The 23,733-nt window shown below is 38.5% G+C and overlaps 1 protein-coding gene and 1 pseudogene across 1 annotated transcript; both read left to right on the top strand.

Annotated features, from left to right (window-relative positions):
• The first annotated feature begins 14,335 nt into the window (after positions 1-14,335).
• LOC110797879 (valencene synthase-like) lies at positions 14,336-16,483 on the top strand (annotated as a pseudogene).
• Positions 16,484-18,123: 1,640 nt separating this feature from the next.
• LOC110797876 (uncharacterized) lies at positions 18,124-19,119 on the top strand. Its single transcript, XM_022003004.2, has one exon. It carries the CDS (start codon positions 18,124-18,126, stop codon positions 19,117-19,119), a length of 996 nt encoding a protein of 331 aa, XP_021858696.2.
• The last annotated feature ends 4,614 nt before the right edge of the window (positions 19,120-23,733 follow it).

Genomic DNA, 23,733 nt, shown 5'->3' with positions numbered 1-23,733 from the left:
GAGCGTGATCCGAGAACTTGTGATCCTCGAGCTTCAGCTGCCGAGGATTCTGCGCTTTGAAATCGTAGGGAGGGCAACGAACGAGAACCCCTTCGCCGTTGAGCTGGTAGCCGAGCACCACGGGGTCAACAGCTTTCTCACCTTTATCTACACAAAAAAGAAGAGATAGAAAAGATGAGATTCAAAGGGGTGAAGAAAGGGGAGGCCAACACCCCAACTGAAGCACGATCTAAGCAAAGAAAACCTCACCCCTGTCATATATCCTACTGAGACCAGCAGCAGCGAGGATGACCTCCCGTGTGATATAGTGCAGGTTCGGAAGCCAATACATCGGCTCCCGAGCCGTCTTGGCTTTAAACCACTCCAGCTGCATGGCGTGATCAGGATTCTCTCGATCAACAGGGCCAACCCGCGACATCGAGGGGTCCGGCTTCACGAACCACTTCGGCGGCGAGAAATACTGAGGATGCCTCGGATCAACGGGAACACGGACCAACAGCCATCGTTCTTTCCACCCATGGACCGAGGATACATACGGAAAAGCGGTCATATAAAGATCCTCGCCTTTCCGTTTATTCTTATTGTTGATGGCCCACCAACCAGCCTCGGCATTCGCGTTCCTCACGAGCTCATGCATCTCTTTGAAAACCTCGACCGACGGCTCGTAGCCGAGGTAATCACACATCCAGCGATACCCCACAATATGGCGCATGGACTTCGGGGTCAACTGACACAATGAGACGTTGTACTCCTCCAGCACACGGGCGATGAACGGATCCAAGGGGAACCGAAGCCCGTAGTCGAAGTGGTGGAGATAGACAGGAACGTATTCCGGAGGAGTACGAGTCACCCTCGCATTTTTCTGCTTCGGGAGCTCGCACCAATAGCCCAAGGCATGTTGAATGCCATATAAATCCTCGGCAAGCCGATGATACCTCCCTTTCTTGGCATCCACTAGCCACTTCCCATCAACTGCCACTCCATCCGGGCCAGCAATCTCGGACTTGTCCTCGTAGAGGCTAGCAAGCCTCCCCAAGGGATCAGCCTCCTCCCACCGCCTCGGAAAGAGCGAGCGAATAGGAAAACGACCCATCACTCCAGCCCCTTGGCTCGACTCAGCACGGGCCTCGTTCCCCGAGTCCTCTCCAACACCAACCCTGGGAGCAACCCTATACTCCTCATCACTAGAGGAGGACACCACATCGAATTTCTTCTTCCATCTTCCCCCAACCATGGCGAAACAGAGAATGCCGAAGATACACAGAAAGGAGTAGAAAAAGAAGGAAGCAAAAACGGAAAACAAATTGCCTTTCCGGAAGCGGAAAACGCCGATGAAGCGAACGAAGTAAAGTCCCGAAGCAAATTCGCGATGAATATGCAAAGATCTGAAGAAAACACCCAAAGAAATCGCCGGAATTCTGAAGATATGGAAAACGTTTGAGTGAATAAAGTTTGAAATGAGGAAAAAGATGCGGTATTTATAGGCCACGTCCTAAAAACCGCCCAACTTCCGCTCTCCACACTTGTCACTCATCCACGAACTCGCATCATCTTCTCTTCGAAAAAAGAGGGAACCTTTGGACTTCTCACAGCTGGAAACCCACCCATTTAATTCTAAATGGGTCGGGTCTGGGGGGCATGTTGTTTGGGCTCCCAATTGAATACCAATTGAGCCATTAAGTCCAAAGCCCAAGGGCTCACAACAACAACATCAAACCCACTACAGTCCAAAAGGCTATTCAGCCGCCAACCAAGGCCCAAGGCCCACTTGCAATAAATAACCTAAGGGGATTTTGAAGGAAATAATGCCCTTGGTCCAAGTATGCATTCAATGTTAAGTCTAATAAATGCGGTTCGGTATTAATTAACAAGTTAATAATTCAGTGAGATCAAGTGAGCTGAATGCCTAGCTAGAGGCCGCTTCAGTTCAAGTGGAATTAATGACATTAATCCACAGCTTACTCTTGATTGAACCCGTAGGGTCACACAATAGTACGTAAACGGATCAAGTATTTAATGGAATTAAATACTCCATCTATGGATATTCGGAATCGACGGATCTTGGTTTCAGTGGGAGCTGAGATCGTCACAGGCAAGAAATGAATACTCCGGAAACGATGATATTGCCGGAAACGGAAATATGGATCGTATCGGAAATATAAATATTATCCAAGTCGTAGATGTTGCCGGAAACGGAAACATGGTACGTATCGGAAAATATTATCGGAAATGGAAATATTGCCGGAATCGGAAATATTGCCGGAAACGGAAATATTGTCAGAATCGGAAATATTATCGGAATCGGAAAATAGTTCCGGAAACGGAAATATTAAATATTTGTTCGAAACGGAAATTAATTCCGGAATCGGAAATATTAAATATTGTTCGTATCGGAAATGAATTCCGGAACCGGGAATTTAATCGGAAGCGTATCGTACGAATTAGCATCGGACGAGGCCTGCCAGACGAAGGCCCAGCACGAAGCCGGGCCATCGCCCAGCAAGCCAAGCGCAACAACCACACGCCAAGCATACGACCAGGCCCAGCGCAAAAGCCAGGCCCAGCCGAAGCTTGGGCGCGCGCGCGGGGCTGCGACGAGTGGGCTGGCGCTGTGCGTGGGCCGCAAGGCCTGCGTGCGGTGCTAGCGTATTACTCGAAGTGTGTTACTCGAATCCTAAGGCTACCGGGATTCGTCATATGATTAAATCTAATCCTAAAAGATTTAGTTTATTTAACTAGAGTCCTAGTAGGATTATAATTAAATAAATTAGTATCCTAATAGGATTCCAAATCCTTTTCCATAACTCTATAAATAGGTGCCTAGGGTCACATATTTACAACGAGTTTTCAAGTATTCAAAGTGAGTTTTTGAGAGAAAAATTCAGTCACACAATTGCCTAAAAGTGCCGAAAATAATAGTACCTTAAGGGCGATTCTAGTTGGTCAATCTTAAGGCGGATCCGGACGTGCTGTGGACTATCTACGGAGGGACGACACTTGGAGTCCTAAAGACTTGTTCTTGTTCGGTTCGGGCGCAGCTAGGGAAGGCACGCAACAAAGAGTATGCATCTAAACTATGCTAAATGATTATGTGTAAATAATATGTTTTCCTGGCTTAATGGTTGTTTCCGCATGATTTATGAATTGTCATATGTATCATAACCTAACAGTGGTATCACGAGCCTCTTATTATTTTCATAATCTAAATTGCTTGAACATGGTTAAATATTACAAATTTGCAAGAATTAAAAGGGGTGATTAATTTTCGTAATTGTTAATTAATTGCAAATTGCGTCTATTTAATTATACGTACGCAGTTTTTCGGCAGTTTCTTCGTTACTCATCCAAATCGAGTGATTTTTGTGTCAATTCCGCATGTAAAAGACATTCTAAAATTTTGACAAAATTAGTATTTTTCTGCCGAACCCAGAATTCTCAAATTCGAAGCCTAACTATGACTTTTCGGAGGTTTTAGTTTTTCGAATGCAAAATTTCGTAAATTTAAGATGTTAAATTAAATATTTGCGATTCTTGTTGATAAATCTTGAATTTTTGATTGACCTACTGTATATGTTTAACAAGTTTGAATGCCTAGCCTTGTTAATTATGCAATCTAATTTGTAATTATGATTAATTTGTTGAAAATTAGAATAATTTAGAATTAATCTGATTTTCATAATTAATTATAATTTAATTAGATACCTATGATTAAAAACCACCATAAAAATTGTAAATTTATGATAAATTTTAAATTTTTATGACCTAGGCTTGAATCCACGTTAATCGGAAATCAATTGAATAATAAATTTTCGATTTTTCGCCCTAAAATTATGAAATTAATATTATTTATTAATTTGTCATTAATTTTAAATATAAATTTTTAAATTTTATGCGATTCGTTCATATAACTTGCACGCACAAAGCAATGGACGCTACGTGTTACCCTTAAGGGTGTTGTATAGTGCGGGCATGTGACGACGAGCAAGGGAGCTTGTCGCCCATGCGGCACGAATGCAATGAGCAAGGCCATGGTGCACGAGCACAAGGCAGCAGCCCTGCCTTGTGTCGTGGGCTATGAGAAATGGACGAATGGGCATGGGCGAAAGCATGGCACGGCAGTCGCGTGTGGGCAGCAAGCGAGCTGCGCCACAGCGCGCACTGCCTCCGCCCAGCGAGCGCAAGCTCGCGTGCCACGAGTGCTCCGCCCAGCGTCGATGCACAGCCAGCGCTGGCGAGCGAGCGCAGCGAGCGATGGCTCGCGTGCATCGAGCGCTGGCGCGCGCGCAGCGAGCACCAGCTCGCATGAGGCCTTGCGAAGGAGAGCAGCAACAGCGATGCGACGCAGCGCATGGGCTGCGCGCACATGGCCAGCGATGGCTGTGTGCGTGTGGCCCATGGGCGTACGTTGCGTGGGGTTGTTGCGTTGCGATTAGATCGTTTTGAAATTTTAATTTGAAATTTTCAGTTTACGTAATTTTAATTAATTTTAAAATTAATAATTTAAATTATTTTCTTGGATTTTAATTTTGAATATTGTAATTATAATAAATTTTATTTATTCTAATTATTTTACTAAAATTAAAATCATGAATTAATTTAAATACGACTGAAATTAAATTAAACCTTTTGGATTCAATTATAAATTTATATGAGCTTTAAATTTTAATTAAATTTGTATGTTTCCGGTTAGACTAGAAATACATTTTTATGTTTAAAATTAGTAAAGAATATGAATTTATTGGTTTAAGTGGGAGCCCTTTTAGTCATAAACTCTTGATTAGGTCTACAAATCCTTAAGGTTAAAACAACTTGATTAGAATTAATAAGGACTGAATAATTGGTAGATTATTGGTGCCCTTGATTAATTGCTGCAAATGTTTACGTGATGCATAATGTGTTTTACTAACCAGCTATGTGGGCCATTCATGATAATGAATGGGTGAATGGTATATATTATATATGTACTGTTTTGCAGGTTATGAAGTGACTAGTATGGCCCAAATAGGATAGAAAATATGGTCTGCGTACCATTAATTTGAATGTAATTGGTCTAAAGTACCAAAGTTGTTTTTCAATTCAAATATGGTCTGCGTACCATCAAATAGTTGTAATTAGTTTTAATTATAGCTTATCCTATTTGAAGAAAATGGTGCCTCCCACGGAGATTTTCAAGACGGACTTTGAAGTTAAAGCTTCAAGATGAAGTCGGGCCATACTAGATCACATTTATCTTATGCATGTTTTAAGTTATTTATTGCTTTTAAATATGTCTTAAAATGCATGAGATCAAAAGCTTGATTATGTTGCATGATTAAGGATTTTAGTTCACTTAAAATCTAACCAACATAGTAAGAGCCTTAAGTTCCAAACTTAAAAATTGAGTTAAAAGGTGCCATGCCAAAATATACACTTGCTTGGATATCCTTTACATCAATCTAGTAATAGTTTTCGCTCAGCGAGGTGTTACTTATGGGTCCTAAAGGGGCAAGGTACACAAATAATTGTGAGTACATGTTAGTTTTGGTGAAACTCAACGATATAAGTAAGGAGTCCTTTTATGTCGTGGCAAAATCGATAGGTTTACCTAATAAGTTCTTAGACGTACCTATCAACCAAGAATAGTTTCTAGACTATTAGCAAAAGGATTTTGCTTACCTAAGATGTTTTAGGATTAAGTCGACAAACTGTGCTTAGTTCTTCAATGATTTTAGGATCTTGGAATCATTTTATTCACACCTGCCGGAACACATAACTTGAATAAAATGCTTAATAAACATTGAATTATGCATGTATGCTAGAATTTAAGTTTATTAAGAGAAACTGTGAATGGTTATTTATTTGTTTATTCTTTTCAATTGTAGTTTTAAATATGGCAAACAACAATTCATTCAACATTCGATCAATTCTCGAAAAGGAGAAGTTGAACGGGAAAAACTTCCTTGACTGGCAAAGGAACTTGCAAATAGTTCTTATGCAGGAAGAAAAGGAGTATGTCCTAGAAGAGGCGATGCCCGAAGCCGCAGGCGACGGGGTCACTCAGGCAGCCCTCAATCGTTGGATTGATGCCAACAAGGATGTGAAATGTCTAATGCTCGCCACCATGAGTGCGGATCTACAGAAAACGTTCATCAACTCAGATGCTTTCACAATCATCAGTGAGTTGAAGAACATGTTCCAAGATCTGGCTCGAGTCGAAAGATTCGAGACTCATAGGCAAATTCTTGAGACCAAGCTTAAGAAAGGCGAGCCCGTAAGTCCACATGTTCTCAAAATGATTGGACTCATTGAGAATATGAGTCGGCTGGATCAGCAATTTTCTCAGGAAATGGCTATAGACACCATCCTCCATTCTCTTCATAGCGGGTATGATCAGTTCAAACTGAACTACAGTATGAATAGTCTGGACAAAACGCTCACTGAGCTTCACGGTATGCTGAAGACCGCTGAAAAGACGCTCAAAAGTGATAAGCAGGATGTGCTTATGGTGCGTGGGGGCAAGTTCAAGAAATCTGGAAAGAAGAGGAATGCTAAGAAAGGTGGCAACAAGGCCAGCCCAACTAAGCAAACTGGCGCCAAATCTGTAAAGAGGAAGGTCAGTCAACCCACTTCTGAATCCGAATGCTTCTACTGCAAGAAGAAGGGGCATTGGAAGAGAGATTGTTTGAAGCTAAAGGAAGATCAGAAGAACGGAACAGTCGTTCCATCTTCAGGTATTTTCGTTATAGACTGTATACTTGCTAATTCAACTTCTTGGGTATTAGATACAGGTTGTGGCTCACACTTATGTTCCAATCCACATGGACTAAGAAGAAGTAGAAAGTTAAGCAAGGGTGAAGTCGACCTACGAGTAGGAAATGGAGCACGGATTGCTGTATTAGCTGTAGGAACTTACTATTTGTCGTTGCCCTCCGGGCTAGTTTTGGAACTGGAAGAATGTTTCCATGTTCCAAGTCTTACTAAAAACATCATTTCAGTTTCTTGCTTAGATGCTAAGGGATTTTCCTTTTTAATAAAAGACAATAGTTGTTCGTTTTATTTTAAAGAGATGTTTTATGGATCTGCTAGATTAGTCAATGGACTTTATTTATTAGATCACGACAAACAAGTATATAACATAAATACCAAAAAGGCCAAAAAGGATGATTCAGATCTCACCTATCTGTGGCATTGTCGATTAGGCCATATAAACTTGAAACGCTTAGAAAGACTTCAAAAGGAAGGAATTCTAGAACCATTTGACTTAGAGGATTATGGTAAATGCGAATCATGTTTACTTGGCAAAATGACAAAGCAACCTTTCTCTAAAGTTGGAGAAAGAGCAAATGAACTATTGGGTTTAATCCATACAGATGTATGTGGACCAATGAGTACAAATGCTAGAGGTGGTTTCAGCTACTTTATCACACTCACTGATGACTTCAGTAGATATGGTTATGTCTACCTAATGAAGCATAAGTCTGAATCCTTTGACAAATTCAAGGAATTTCAGAGTGAAATAGAGAATCAATTAGGCAAGAAGATTAAGGCACTGCGGTCTGATAGAGGCGGTGAATATCTGAGCTATGAATTTGATGACCATCTGAAAGAATGTGGAATTCTATCAGAATTAACTCCTCCTGGAACACCACAATGGAACGGTGTGTCAGAACGGAGGAACAGAACCTTGCTAGACATGGTCAGGTCAATGATGGGTCAGGCCAAACTTCCATTAGAATTTTGGGGACATGAACTAAATACAGCTACACTCACTATAAATAGAGCTCCGTCTAAAGCTGTCGAAAAGACTCCATATGAGTTATGGTTTGGAAAGCCTCCAAATGTGTCTTTTCTGAAGATTTGGGGATGTGAAGTATACGTCAAACGATTAATTTCAGACAAACTTCATCCAAAATCTGACAAATGTATCCTTGTGGGCTATCCAAAGGAAACAAAGGGGTATTACTTCTACAATACATCTGAGAACAAGGTGTTTGTTGCTCGAGATGGTGTCTTTTTGGAGAAAGATCACATTTCCAAAATGACAAGTGGGAGAAAAGTAGACCTCGAAGAAATTCGAGTCGAACAACAAACTCTAGAGAATGCTCAAGATGACATTCAGGATGAAACTCAGAGATCTTTAGAAGAATCTGGTGAGAATCATGGTCAATCTAGAAATGTTACCCCGCGTAGATCGCAAAGATATAGATCTCAACCGGAAAGGTACTTAGGTATTTTGACGAACGAGAGCTATGACGTTCTATTACTTGAAAGTGATGAACCTGCGACTTACAAACAAGCTATGACGAGCCCTAGCTCCAAGCAATGGCAAGAAGCCATGCAATCTGAATTAGACTCCATGTCTGAAAACCAAGTATGGGACTTGGTCGATTTGCCAGATGGCTACCAAGCCATTGGAAGCAAATGGGTTTTCAAACTAAAAAAGGACAAGGATGGGAAACTTGAAGTTTTCAAAGCTAGATTGGTTGCAAAAGGTTACAGGCAAGTCCACGGTGTGGATTACGATGAAACCTTTTCACCAGTTGCAATGCTAAAGTCTATTCGGATAATGTTAGCAATCGCTGCATATTACGATTACGAAATATGGCAGATGGATGTCAAAACTGCTTTCTTAAACGGCGTTTTAACAGAAACTGTGTTTATGACACAGCCTGAAGGTTTTGAGGATCCAAAGAATGCTAAAAAGGTATGCAAGCTAAAGAAGTCAATCTACGGATTGAAGCAGGCATCCAAGAGCTGGAATATACGTTTTGATGAAGCAGTCAGTGACTTTGGTTTCATCAAGAACGCAGACGAATCTTGTGTATACAAGAAGGTCAGTGGGAGGAAAATTTCTTTCCTAGTATTGTATGTCGATGACATATTACTTATCGGAAATGACATTCCTATGTTGAACTCTGTCAAGATTTGGCTTGGGAAATGTTTTTCAATGAAAGATCTAGGAGAAGCACAGTACATATTGGGCATCAAGATTTACAGAGATAGATCTAAAAGGATGATTGGACTTAGTCAAAGCACTTATATCAATAAGGTGCTTGATAGGTTCAAGATGGCGGACTCCAAGCGAGGCTACCTACCCATGTCTCATGGAATGACTCTAAGCAAGAATCAGTGCCCAAAAACACTTGATGAGCGTAGACGAATGAATGGGATTCCATATGCATCATTGATTGGCTCAGTAATGTATGCTATGATATGTACACGCCCGGATGTTGCGTACGCACTCAGTGCTACAAGCAGATACCAGTCAGACCCAGGAGAGGCGCATTGGACTGCTGCCAAGAATATTCTGAAGTACCTGAAAAGGCACAAAGATGACTTCCTGGTCTATGGTGGAGATGATGAATTAATTGTTAAAGGCTATACGGACGCAAGTTTCCAAACCGACATAGATGATTTCAGATCACAGTCTGGGTTTGTCTTCTGCCTCAACGGAGGAGCAGTAAGCTGGAAAAGTGCTAAGCAAAGCACCATTGCGGATTCTACAACTGAAGCGGAGTACATTGCTGCACATGAAGCAGCAAAGGAAGCTATATGGCTAAGGAAGTTCATAGGTGAACTTGGTGTAGTCCCCTCCATTAAAGGACCAATAGCCCTGTATTGTGATAATAACGGAGCTCTATTGCACAGGCAAAGGAGCCTAGACACCACCAGAGAGTCAAGCATGTACTTCGTAGATTTCACCTTCTACGAGAGTTCGTTGAAAGAAAAGAAGTCGAGATAAGCAAAATTGGAACTGATGACAACATATCAGATCCATTGACTAAACCTCTGCCGCAGGCGAAGCATAACTCGCACACTGCAGCTATGGGAATCAAGCATATTGGAGAATGGCCTTGATGTCTCTGTTTAATGTTTTAAAGTTTTAGAGTTTAAATCTTTGTAAAACATTATTGGTTAATCATTCACAATAAATGAAAAGAATTCATTTTTCCATTTAATTTGTGGTTTATTAAATGATGAGTCCCTTCAATTTGACAATATATTCAAGATAGACTGTCAGGACCAGTCCTGTGACTAAGAAATGTCTATCAAGTGAACTTGAATGTCAAAGGTTGAAAATGGTCCCTAGTCGGAGTTTTCTATAAAATTGGACGCATAGAAAACGTTAGACGATTAGAATGCAAGATGACTAGTAGTTCTGTTTCTTGAACTATGTGGACATGGCAATGTCATAATCATTTGCATAGATACTTACTTTGGGAAGACTAGTATCGGACAAGACCTATGAAACTTTACTGTAAGAGATGAAAATCTGTCATAAGTAAATTTCATTAAAATTATTAGACACTAAATCCTCAATACCTGAGTGATTTGAGATTACTTGTTTGAGAACTGGTTACTTTGACGTTGACCAACCGTCGCACCGTAAAAGGAGGCTATAAAGGCAACGCTCAGGTAATCACCTATCAAACGAAGTCTAATCTCAAGATCGCAAGATTGGGATTGTCCTCCCATAAATCAGGATGAGATGCTTAAAAGTTGTACAAGGCCACTCGGAGAGCTAGAAACTGTGAAATGCATGGCCGTGCTCGGATGAATCATAGGCTATGATTATCTGTTTATTTGATCTGTTGAACTCTGAAACCGAGAAACATCTCTGGACATAATAAGGATGAAACTCTTACCTTATGTTCAAGAGTAAGCATCGAGCGACAAAGGAATTAGGAAATGCACACTTGTCCCTAAGGACAAGTGGGAGACTGAAGGAAATAATGCCCTTGGTCCAAGTATGCATTCAATGTTAAGTCTAATAAATGCGGTTCAGTATTAATTAACAAGTTAATAATTTAGTGAGATCAAGTGAGCTGAATGCCTAGCTAGAGGCCGCTTCAGTTCAAGTGGAATTAATGACATTAATCCACAGCTTACTCTTGATTGAACCCGTAGGGTCACACAAATAGTACGTAAACGGATCAAGTATTTAATGGCATTAAATACTCCATCTATGGATATTCGGAATCGACGGATCTTGGTTTCAGTGGGAGCTGAGATCGTCACAGGCAAGAAATGAATACTCCGGAAACGATGATATTGCCGGAAACGGAAATATGGATCGTATCGGAAATATAAATATTATGCAAGTCGTAGATGTTGCCGGAAACGGAAACATGGTACGTATCGGAAAATATTATCGGAAATGGAAATATTGCCGGAATCGGAAATATTGCCGGAAACGGAAATATTGTCAGAATCGGAAATATTATCGGAATCGGAAAATAGTTCCGGAAACGGAAATATTAAATATTTGTTCGAAACGGAAATTAATTCCGGAATCGGAAATATTAAATATTGTTCGTATCGGAAATGAATTCCGGAACCGGGAATTTAATCGGAAGCGTATCGTACGAATTAGCATCGGACGAGGCCTGCCAGACGAAGGCCCAGCATGAAGCCGGGCCATCGCCCAGCAAGCCAAGCGCAACAACCACACGCCAAGCATACGACCAGGCCCAGCGCAAAAGCCAGGCCCAGCCGAAGCTTGGGCGCGCGCGCGGGGCTGCGACGAGTGGGCTGGCGCTGTGCGTGGGCCGCAAGGCCTGCGTGCGGTGCTAGCGTATTACTCGAAGTGTGTTACTCGAATCCTAAGGCTACCGGGATTCGTCATATGATTAAATCTAATCCTAAAAGATTTAGTTTATTTAACTAGAGTCCTAGTTGGATTATAATTAAATAAATTAGTATCCTAATAGGATTCCAAATCCTTTTCCATAACTCTATAAATAGGTGCCTAGGGTCACATATTTACAACGAGTTTTCAAGTATTCAAAGTGAGTTTTTGAGAGAAAAATTCAGTCACACAATTGCCTAAAAGTGCCGAAAATAATAGTACCTTAAGGGCGATTCTAGTTGGTCAATCTTAAGGCGGATCCGGACGTGCTGTGGACTATCTACGGAGGGACGACACTTGGAGTCCTAAAGACTTGTTCTTGTTCGGTTCGGGCGCAGCTAGGGAAGGCACGCAACAAAGAGTATGCATCTAAACTATGCTAAATGATTATGTGTAAATAATATGTTTTCCTGGCTTAATGGTTGTTTCCGCATGATTATGTGTAAATAATAAGATGCATCGCACGAGTACTATACTAGTATAATTAAGATTATTGTAACACTATAAATATGCTTAATCAAACACTCTCTCCGTTTTGAAATAATAGGAAAACTTACGCATTTCACATCAACCAAGATAAATAATTGGAAAATAGAGAATAAGTATTAAGTATAGGAAAAATGCAATGTAGTAAGAAAAAATAATACTCTCTCCGTTTCTTTTTGTTGTATCCGTTTCCATTTTAAGCGTTTCATATTGTTGTATCCATTTAGAATATATTCTATTTTTGGACATACATTTTATCCTAAAATACCCTTACATTTCTATCTAATTACCAAAATACCTAAAGATTCTACCCATATTCCCACCTAATTTTCCCCACCCATAATATTTAATTCTTTCCCCTTCCCCATATACTCACTCTCTCACCTCCTTTATCACCCATCATTATCACTCATCTCTCTTACCTTATTTCTTTGTTATTTTCTCACTCCTTTATTTATTATAATCTCTTACACCCAATCATTTCTCTTACACCCAATCATTATACTTATTCCCATACAAATCAATATTCCAATTTTCTTAAAAATCACACCAGATTCCAAATGGATACATCAAAAAGAAATGGAGGGAGTAAAAAATTAGGTTGAGTGGAAAGTTATGAGTAAAAATAGAATATAAAAATAGATTTAGTGGAATGTTGTAAGTAAAATGGGAAAAAGAAGAGTGTAAGTACATTAAATATGGTGGTTCATCCACCCAAAAATAGAATAAGTATAGTGCCCCTATTAATTTGAACCACCTATTTATGAAAATCGTCCTCATTATTTTGAAAGATTATTATTGGGTAGACTTGATCCACGATAATATTAGTGTAGACCTAAAACCAATACTTTTCTTTAGCACAATTTTTACATACATATGAACATTTATTGTTCATATAATGAATATAATAAATTAAACATCAAATTTTTTACATATAGTAACCATTTTTTGAATCAAAATTGAATTGTAAATTAAAATCACAAGCACAACATGTATCAACGACACTGATTTGATATTTTTTTTCATAATGATCAAAATAAACATGCCAAAATAAATTAGGGATAACTTGCTAAACCTTTTTTTAAGCATGGTCCACAATATATCTGATGTGAAATAGGTCTATTTGAGAATTGGTATCTGATGTGAAATAGGTCTATTTAAGAATTGGTATATTTCAAAACGAAGGGAGTACACTAATCAATTTCACAAATCTAACGGAAAGGAATAGAGAAAAGGCTAGATGAGTGGATAAAAAAGTGGGATACAAGAAAGGTGCTTCCTTTTTTCCAAAAATAAACCATGCTTGCCAATTTAGAAATAGTGGATTTAGCGTTGGTATTTGGTAAAAATTTGGCGGATTATGGGTGTCGAGTTTTATAATTAAAGCTGACGCAAGTGCCATAATAAAAAGAACAAGAAAAGTCCAAATGGGTTGATTTAGTGATTTATCCAATTGATATAAAATAGTAAAAAATAGTATCCCTTCATTTCTTTTTATACTATATATATAGAAGTTTGGTATCATATATGTAATTTAAAGGCAAATTTGCCAAAAAGGACCTTTTATAACTCAAATTTTGCGAGAAAGGACCTTATATAATTTTTTTTGTGAAAACACACCTTAAAGTAATTTTTTTTGCGAGAAAGGACCTAAGGAATGTTTCCGGCATTGACTGAGCTTTTCCGGCCATTAACTTGCACGTGAGCAGCACGTGTGGCTTACGTTGGCTAAAGACAATGATTTTCCTGACTCTTGAATTTTCAAACTTGATTTTATTTCGGTTTTTCTTTTCAACTTTAGGTTTTAAAGCTTAGAATTTTGGAGGAAAATTGGGTGTGATTAGCAAAATAATGCCACACGTGCTTCTCACGTGCAAGTCAATGGCCGGAAAAAACTCAGTCAATGCCGGAAATTTACTCTTGGTTGTCTTTCGCAAAAAAAATTACATTAATGTGTGATTTCACAAAAAAAATTTATATAAGGTCCTTTCTCGCAAAAAATTTTACATTAAGGTGTTATTTCACAAAAAAAAATATATAAGGTCCTTTCTCGCAAAATTTGGATTATAAAAGGTCCTTTTTAACAAATTTGCCTAATTTAAACTATTACTCTCTTGGTACTTTTTTATAGGCATAGTTATTGAGGTTGTATTAAGCATCTACTCCTTCCGTCCCGGAATACTCGACCCGGTTTAATCGGCACAAAATTTAAGGGACTTGAATTGACTTATTTAATTTAATAGGTAGTAGTTGATAGTGGGGTATTATTTTAATGTAGTTAGTGGGAAATGTGTAAAGGGGTGGGGTTGGGAGAGAGTAGGGGTTGAATTTTTAATTATTTTTTGTAAGGAGTAGGGGATAGGTGGGTTAATAGGGGTGGAGTGAGAAATAATATAATATTGTTAGAATATTTCCATTTTTAGAAACAGATCAAGTATTAAGGGACGACCCGATAAGGAAAACAGGTCAAATATTACGGGACGGAGGGAGTATAAGTAGTAAATGAAAAGGATTCTAGAAAATCAAAAAACCCACAAAATGAGCATTGTAATTCCTGAGGCCTACTTTCATCCATCCCACTGGGGTGACCAGTTTCTACATTTCACTCCCATTGACCAGGTACATTTATTCCATTGTTCTTGCTACATCTTTCTCTATATTCTCTTTATTAATCAATTAATTACAAAAAGAATCTTCCACATGTAGCAAAGATCCAAAGGCCACTTAGGTTAAATAATTATGTAATTAAATAAAATCGATATGATTATCCACAAAATTAATTAATGATCTGCGTAGGCAAGCCAATTTGAAAAGGAGCAAGAAGTTGAGCAGCTGAAAGAGGGTGTCCTGAAGGAACTACTACTACTGGTAACTGGTAAGTAGCAATGATAATCCAGTGGAACAGATTTATTACATTGACGCAATCGAACGTCTTGGAGTGGCATATCACTTTGAACATCAAATCGAGGATGCTTTACACAAATTGTATGAGTTCAACCATGACCAATGTGACAAAGATGATCTCAACTATGTTTCCACCCGATTTCGTATCCTTAGGCAACATGGTTTCTATGTGCCTTCTGGTAAGTTCAATTACCCAATTAATCTCTTAGTATTCCCTACATTTACAACTCATTCCATTACGTTTTCTTACTACTCATCTCTACAATTACAACGTCATTCCATTACGTTTTTCTAGTTGTCCGTATCATTAAAACGTACTGATAGAGTATAAAACTAATGTCGGGGCTTTAACCATCATCTTAATTAAGCTTTTGGTTGAGTTGGTCCTTTGACACGTACGTACATCATTCAATCAAAACGTCTTACACGCATCAGTTATTAAATTTATTCTACATTAGATAACTTTTTTGATGACTAAGCTAGGTTTAAATAAAAATAAATTATGTTTTCTAGTAAAACGCATGTTTTCCCAAAAACGGTACAGGTTGTGACATTTGATTGATTTGTGAAAGCAGATGTTTTCAAGAAGTTTAAAAATGATGATGGAATGTTCAAGAGTTCCATAACCAACGACAAGAGGGGTATGTTGAGCTTGTATGAGGCATCACATGTTCGATTCCGAGGAGATGATATCCTAGATGAAGCTTTGGCCTTCACAACTACTCATCTTAAAACTATGGCAGATAGCTTGATTTGTTCTTTGGATGAACAAGCAGCTCATGCCCTACACATCCTTGAACATGTGACCTCTCATATATTAATACTAAGTTTTATCCATTACTCTAACAATTCAATTTATGATTCTAAAACAATTAAAAAAGAGAAAAGTCGTTCTTTTAAAAGGATAACACAAACTTTTCAGAAAGGCTGATCTACGATAATATATCGTGTGGCGGCCCAAAAGAGGAAGGTTATCCGCATCTATTATGTTCTTTTAGTTACCCTTATTGATGTTATTAGTTTTCTTTATTGTAGTTATAAGTTACCTTATTTTCAAGGCTATTAACTCAAATGGTAGAACAAATTAAGTACAATATTGCACATAGTGTGGGTTCAAGCCTAGCCTACTATTTATATTACACTTGTGTATTTGTATATTCTCATTGTTGGTGTTGTATTGGTCATACTTATAACTTGTAACAAGCATATCACTCTTGATAAGAGTCACTTCATTGATTATTGTTAGGGTCACATTTTTCATTGGTTAGGGTCACATTTATTATTGCGAAAGGTAATTTTAGTCCTCGAATAAGGTCACTTATATCTTTAGTCGGGTACACTTTTATCTTTGGTCTAGGTCACTTTTTACCTTGAGTGAGTTTTATTTTTCACTTTTTATGCGCAAGGTTGGATGTACAGTAAAATACCGTAGATCGGGGGCACACAAAAGTTTTTAAAAGTATAAATATTTAATGCCCAAATTTTTGTATTACAATAACAATTTATGATAACACTTTTTTCTTAACTTTTATTCATTTACTAATCAAATCATAAATCTTTTCTAGAAATTTATTTTCATCAAACATAAAACCATAAAATTAACAGAAGAAATGATAGGGAATAAAATAATAATGCTGTGTTTCTTTTAGAGCAACTCCAATGGTTAAAACACAGATTAAGAGTTTGTTGAGAGGTTCGAAGAGGGAACTCCTTCGACGCCATGGATAGACCTCGAAAGCAAACTCGCTCGAACAACTCAGGGAAGAAGGAGATGACTCAACATGTGGTGGCTCGTCCTAACACTCGAGCTGCTTCAATGAAAGAATCGTCTCCTTTAATGGAGGAGGACATGAACTTTGAAACCAATGATGAATTCCCAGAAGAAAACCCAGAAGAAATCCCAGAAATTCTTGGCGATTTGGAACCCGAATTGCTTACACCTAAATCTTCTCTGCGTGCATTGCAACAAAGATCTCAGGTTCGTGATAGTTTTAATGCTTGGCTCAACGGTTTAAGTAATGGGACAAATGTGTGTGGCCACTTTAAATCCGGCAATAAAACAGTAACTCAAGATGATCATACAACTATACCTGCAAAAACTGTGAATAATGATACGATTTCCCCCAATTTTGTTGTGAATACTTTGAATGCTTCCCCTAATCTGGTTCACATTGAATTAGAAGACATTGAGGATGAAATTACATACTGGAATTCTGCTGTGGTTTGCTATGTATTAGGGGCAAACCCACCACAACATGTTATGGAAGGATATATACACAGAATTTGGGGCAAAATGGGGGTGGATAAGATTTCTATGATGGGGAGAGGATTGTTTTTGGTTCACTTCACCACTATGGAAAATTGCCAGAAAATCTTACAAGGAGGACCTCAATTTTTTTACTCAAAACCACTCATTTTCAAACCCTGGTCTCCTGATGAATGCTACACCAAAGAAACTGTCAAACAAGTGCCAATATGGATCAAGTTGCCTAGGCTTGATGTGAAGTATTGGGGTGAGAAAAGTCTCTTTAAGATTGCTGGATTGGTGGGGAAAGCTATCAAGGTTGATACAGCCACACTTAACAGGGACAAACTCATGTTTGCCAAAGTTTTGGTGGAAGTGAGCCTTGATCAACCATGTCCAAAGACAATTCAGTTTGTGAATGAGAAGGGTCTGTTGATATAACAGATAGTGGAATATGACTGGCTCCCTATTCAATGCTCCTCCTGCAAGAAAATGGGACATGATAGCACTAACTGTGGGATACTGAAAGCTACTCAACCACCTGTGAAAACAAGAAAGGTGTGGGTGCAGAAAGCCAAACAAGCTCCAAAACCTGTGACACCAATACCAGCTGCTGATACTGTTGCTGCAGGTCCAGACCAAGAAGGGTTTGAGCTAGTTAACAGATTCAGAAAACAACATTGCAGTCAATTAAAGCCTGTTGCCACTAGGAACAGCTTTCATGTGCTGAGTGCCACTGATGCAAGGGAGACAGACACTGTGGTGGATGATCTTGTGGGATTTGACCAGGGGTTGACCACCCCTGAGTCAAATGGATAATATTCTCTGCTGGAACATCAGGGGGTTGAATAGATATGATAAACAGCTAAAGGTGAAGAGAATGCTTAATCTTCACCACATTAAGCTATTCAGCCTTCTGGAAACCAAGATAAAGACTCCAAAATTGGGTGACCTTTATCTGAATCTGTGCCCTGGGTGGAATTTTACCACCAACTTAAGTTGTTGTACTTCTAGCAGGATTGTGGTTGGTTGGGACCCATCCTCTTTTAACCTCAACATTTTAGCCTTGACCAACCAGAGTATTCATTGTGAACTGACCTCTCTCAGTACTTGTCTCAAATTCTGTGTGACATTCATCTATGGGATGAATGATAAGGCTGAAAGAACTAAACTATGGGATCATTTGTGTGATATTGGCCTTCACTACAACTCACCTTGGGTAATTATGGGAGACATTATTGCTCTCATGGATATTGATGACAGAATAGGTGGCCCTGTTAGATTGAGTGATATTCAACCAATGAGGAATTGTATGACTTCATGCCATTTGGATACAATCAAAACCACTGGTAGACATTATACTTGGACCAATAACCAGGAGGGGGATTCTAGAGTTTTCTCTAGGATTGATAGAGTTTTGGCAAACACACAATGGGGAGATATGTTTCCTGAAGCAGAAGCTAATTTCCTCCCAGAGGAAGATTTTGATCATTGCCCCATGGTCCTTTGCAGTTTTCCAACTATACATGTTAAGAGGCCTTTTAGATTTTATAATATGTGGACTACTTCTGATAAGTTCATCAGTATTGTGGATCAAAACTGGCAAAAGAGTGTTCATGGGTGTCCCATGTTCAGACTTACACAGAAGCTAAAATGGCTCAAAACTGACCTCAGAGCTCTTAACAAGCAAGGTTTCAATGATGTTGAAGCTGAAGATATCAAAATGCATTGCATTCTTCTGGAAGTTCAATCTAAAATGCATGCAGATCCTAGCAACACAAGCTTGGCCACTTTGGAGAAAGAAGCTGATGCAGCTTATCTCAAAGCTCACACCACCTACACTTCCTTCATCCAACAGAAAGTCAAGATTGACTAGTTGGAATTTGGTGATGAGAACTCTAGACTTTTCCACCAGAGCATCAAACACAGAAGAAAATAAAACAGTATCCATTCCATACACTCTCAGTCTGGTGAGTGGATCCAGTCCCCTCAGGGAGTGAATTTGACTTTTCATAATTTTTACAGTGATTTGTTCTGCACCACTTTGGAACATAGAACTGCTGTCAACCCTTGTATCATGAATAGAGGAGCTAGACTAACTGAGAACCACAAACAGTTGCTGTCTTGCCAGTTTTCTATGGAGGATGTGAAAAGAGTATTGCATGATATGCCCATCCACAAAGCTCCTGGTCTTGATGGCTATAATAGTCACTTCTTCAAAACTTCCTGGGCAATTATTAAAGATGATATGTACACTGCCATTACTGATTTTTTTAGAACTGGGAAATTACTGAAAGAGATAAATGTTACAGCAATTACTTTGGTTCCCAAGGTGCCTGTTCCAGCCACAGTGGGTGATTTCAGACCCATAGCTTGCTGTACAGTAATCTACAAATGCATTTCTAAGCTTATGTGTAATCAACTGAACAAGATCCTGCCAGATATCATCTCTCATAATCAAGGGGCTTTTGTTTCTGGGAGATCTATTCTACACAATGTCCTTATATGCCAAGACATTGTCAAGATGTACAACCAAACACACACTCAACCTTGTTGCCTAATGAAGCTGGATTTAAGGAAAGCTTATGATACTGTTGAATGGAGTTTCATTGAGGAAGCTATGCTAGAACTAGGGTTTTCTGTGTTCTTTGTGCAACTGGTCATGACTTGCCTATCCACCACCAGATACTCTATCCTCATCAATGGCTCTCCCACTGACCTCATCCAGCCAAAGAGAGGATTGAGACAAGGAGATCCCCTATCTCCTCTCTTATTCACCCTGTGTATGGAATATTTTTCAAGGTGTATGAAAACTGTTGGTGAACACCCTGATTTCAGATTTCACACCAGATGTACAACACTCAAACTCAACCACCTGTGCTTTGCAGATGATCTATTAATGTTCTGCAGGGGAGATCCTAAATCTATTCAGCTTATGATGGAAGGTTTCAACCTGTTTTCTGCAACAACTGGCCTGCAAGTTAACCCTTCAAAGTCCTTTGTGTATTGTAGTGGTGTTTCTGATGCTGTCAAACATAACATCAGAAATATCACTGGTTTTAAATTTGGGGAGTTACCCTTCAGGTACATGGGGGTTCCCATCAGCACCAGGAAGCTGCAAGCAGGTGAATGTGATCAGCTTGTTGATAGAATGGTTACAAGAATCAAAATCTGGAGCACTAGAAATCTTTCTTTTGCTGGGAGAATGCAATTGGTAAATTCAGTGTTGATGAGCATTTGTATCTACTGGGGGCAGATTTTCATCCTCCCTAAACCTATAGTGAAGAAGATAAACGTTGTCTGCAGGGCATTCTTATGGCATGGAGTGTATGATGACAACAGGCCTGGCCCTGTTGCATGGGAGACTTTGTGCTTTCCCAAAGAGCAAGGTGGCCTTGGTTTCAGAAATCTTGCCATTTGGAACCAAGCAGCAGTTAGGAAATTGGCTTGGGCAATTGAGCAAAAACAGGATAACTTGTGGGTCAAATGGGTCCATTCTATTTATATAAAAAGCAAATCCTGGCAGATGTACACCCCCTCCATGGCAGCTAGTTGGGCTGTCAAGTACATCTGCAGAGCTAAACAAGCTTGTACTGAGTTCACTAGTTCTTCTACTTGGCTCACTTCTGCAAAATACTACATTAAAGACAACTACAAGTTGATGAGAGGTTCTAGAGACAAGATTAGATGGAACATGTTTGTCTGGAACAGATTTTCTATGCCCAAACACAGAATCATATGCTGGCTAGCTTTACAAGACAGATTGAAAACCAAAGCAAGGTTGTTCCCCTTAGGCATTGGTGTTGATAACCTGTGTGGCCTTTGTGGCTCACATCCAGAGACTGGAGCTCATTTATTCTTTGAGTGCAAGTATAACATAGATTGCTGCTCTACTATTATGCACTGGCTAGGTTTTAGAACCTACAGCCTACAGGTCATCCCTTATCTCCCTCTTCCAGTGGGTTAGAAGATATTGCCCTTCTGGGTTCAAAAGAAAAGTCACTTATGCAGTGATCACTGGGGTGGTTTACTCCATCTGGAAAGCTAGGAACTCTTCTATTTGGGAAGGGTCTGTCCCTACTGTCAAAAACACTGTACAGCACATTCAGTTTTGTGTAAAAAATAGAGTTAGTAAACTCATAGGAAAGAAGATTAGCACTAGTGAAGCTCATTGGTTTGCTAGCTTGTAATTAGTTTTTTGGGGTCTATTTGGGGCTTTGTTTGGGCCTTGCTGGTGTTTCAATACCTGGTACTGATTAGGTTGTAAAATGTTTTGGTTGATATATATAAATCCTCTCTTACTTGTCAAAAAAAAAAAAAAAAAAAACTCCAATGGTTAAAAAAAGGACCTGCTCACAAAAAAAGAGAGCATGTGAGCAGGTAGCCCACCATTGGTACAACAATGACATAAGCAGCTGTTAAAACCTTGTAGCTATTTTGGGCTACGTAGCTCAAAAAAAATATAGATCAAATAAATAAATTATTTAAATTAAATATTATAGGGAGCTACAAATTATTGTAGCCCACCAATGTGAAGATTTGTACGTAGTTTTAATCAATTAAAGTTAGAAATTTCATGTGGCAAACTTAGCCACAACATCTTGTAGCTAACCATTGAAGTTGCTCTTGGATATCAAATGTGGTTTTTTCCCCTCTAAAATGTATTTTGACTTTGTAATTCATTATACAGTTGTAACTTAACAAACTTCTTATAAGTTATATGTAACGTAGTTCAAAAAATAAAGTTTTACACAAGTAAACAAAATTACTCAAAATTTTGGTCGTTAATTGTTGGTTAACCAATTTCATTCTCAATCTCCATATATAATGAAATTCATACTCCGTATTATTTTCAAACTGCATATATAAAGAAATACGAGTAAATAAATTTGAATTTTTTTAAAAAAACCCAAAAACTATAAGCAACACTCTGGGTCATCGCCCGAGACACTAGCTAGTTAATATTTATTTTACGTTTAAGGTTGCTTAAGGTTTATGTATGTCACTTATTTCACTTTTAAATTATACAGATTATTTTGATAAATTTATTTTCCTGAATTTATCTTGTAGTGCTTGTAGTGCCACTTTTTTTACACACTTCTCTTATTTTATTCATATTTTATTATATTTAACCAACTTTTGTCTTAGTAGTTGTGCAAATGATAATCGTAAAAATCTTTATGAAACGGATGTACTCCGTAGTAATTTGCACGAGACTATACAACATTGCTTTAAAATTCTTAAAATTGGCAAGACCGCATGCATTTTGGCTTATATTTTCCCATACAATTCTATACTGATGTGCTGCAATTGAACTATGTAGTTGGTGGAAAGACTTGTATTCGAAGGTACCATATACGAGAGATAGATTGGTGGAGGGCTACTTAATACTTATGGATATTGGGATGCTATTATGAACCTAAATATTCATTTGCAAGAAAAATATTGATAAAAGTATTCATGTTTTTGCAAGTTTTTGATGACACATTTGACGCTTATGGCACTGATGATACGCTGCAGCTCCTCGTTGAAGCAGTTGGTAGGTATGTAAATTAATTAAAGAAATCGTGTTACGAAATTAATTAGGACTTTATCTTCGACATGCATACGGAGTAGAACAATTAATTAAATGGGTTTACCTTTACCAATAAGTTTACTCAAACAAAATAATGAATTGCTATACAAACTAAACAATTTGATGTACCAATCGGAGTTGTGCTTATAAAACTTATAGGTGGGACTACAGCTACGTAGCTCAATTACCTGAATATTTTAACAGTTGTTATCAAATATTTCTTGAAACCGTGGATGAAGCTGAAAGAGAACTTGCCAAAGAAGGAAATAATGTATATATATGGAATACATTACCTTAAATTGCATGGTTTTATATGTAGATGAGTTGTGCATGTGAAATGTGGCTTAAAGAAGCAAATTGGCGTCGTAAAAAGTACATCCCCAAATATGATGAATATATGGAAGTTGCTAGAGTGTCCATTGCCTATAATGTAGGAATTGCTGCATCATTTCTTGGCATGGGAGCTATTGCTACAAAACAAAGCTATGAATTGGTGTTCCAGTACCCTACGCCTAAGCTAGTTCAAGCTTCGTTTACGATTCTCAGACTCATGAACGATGTTGCAGGCACCAAGGTACTTAATACGTACATCACCTAAGTTGTCATTTTTGTGAGGTAAGAGGGGTCATGTGGTCATGTGGTCCATGTTCAAATATACGGATCGGAGTAGAATATTATCAAACAAACTTAAACATAAAGTGTAAAGATTATTTTCAAACCAAAGTAGTATAAAAGATTCTTCACCTAGATATTTCTTTTCAAATTTGTTTGATAGAAATCTATTTTTCATGCAATAACCCTATATCATATCGTTATTGGCAATCAATATTCCTCAACATTAAACTCATGGTATACAATCTTAAGCTACATTCATCTCAAAACCAACTTAGACGATAACTTTATGAAACTTGAAAT

This window comes from Spinacia oleracea, chromosome 4, assembly GCF_020520425.1.
Source record: "Spinacia oleracea cultivar Varoflay chromosome 4, BTI_SOV_V1, whole genome shotgun sequence".
Lineage (NCBI taxonomy): Eukaryota > Viridiplantae > Streptophyta > Magnoliopsida > Caryophyllales > Amaranthaceae > Spinacia > Spinacia oleracea.
This window is presented reverse-complemented; position numbering and strand designations above follow the sequence as displayed.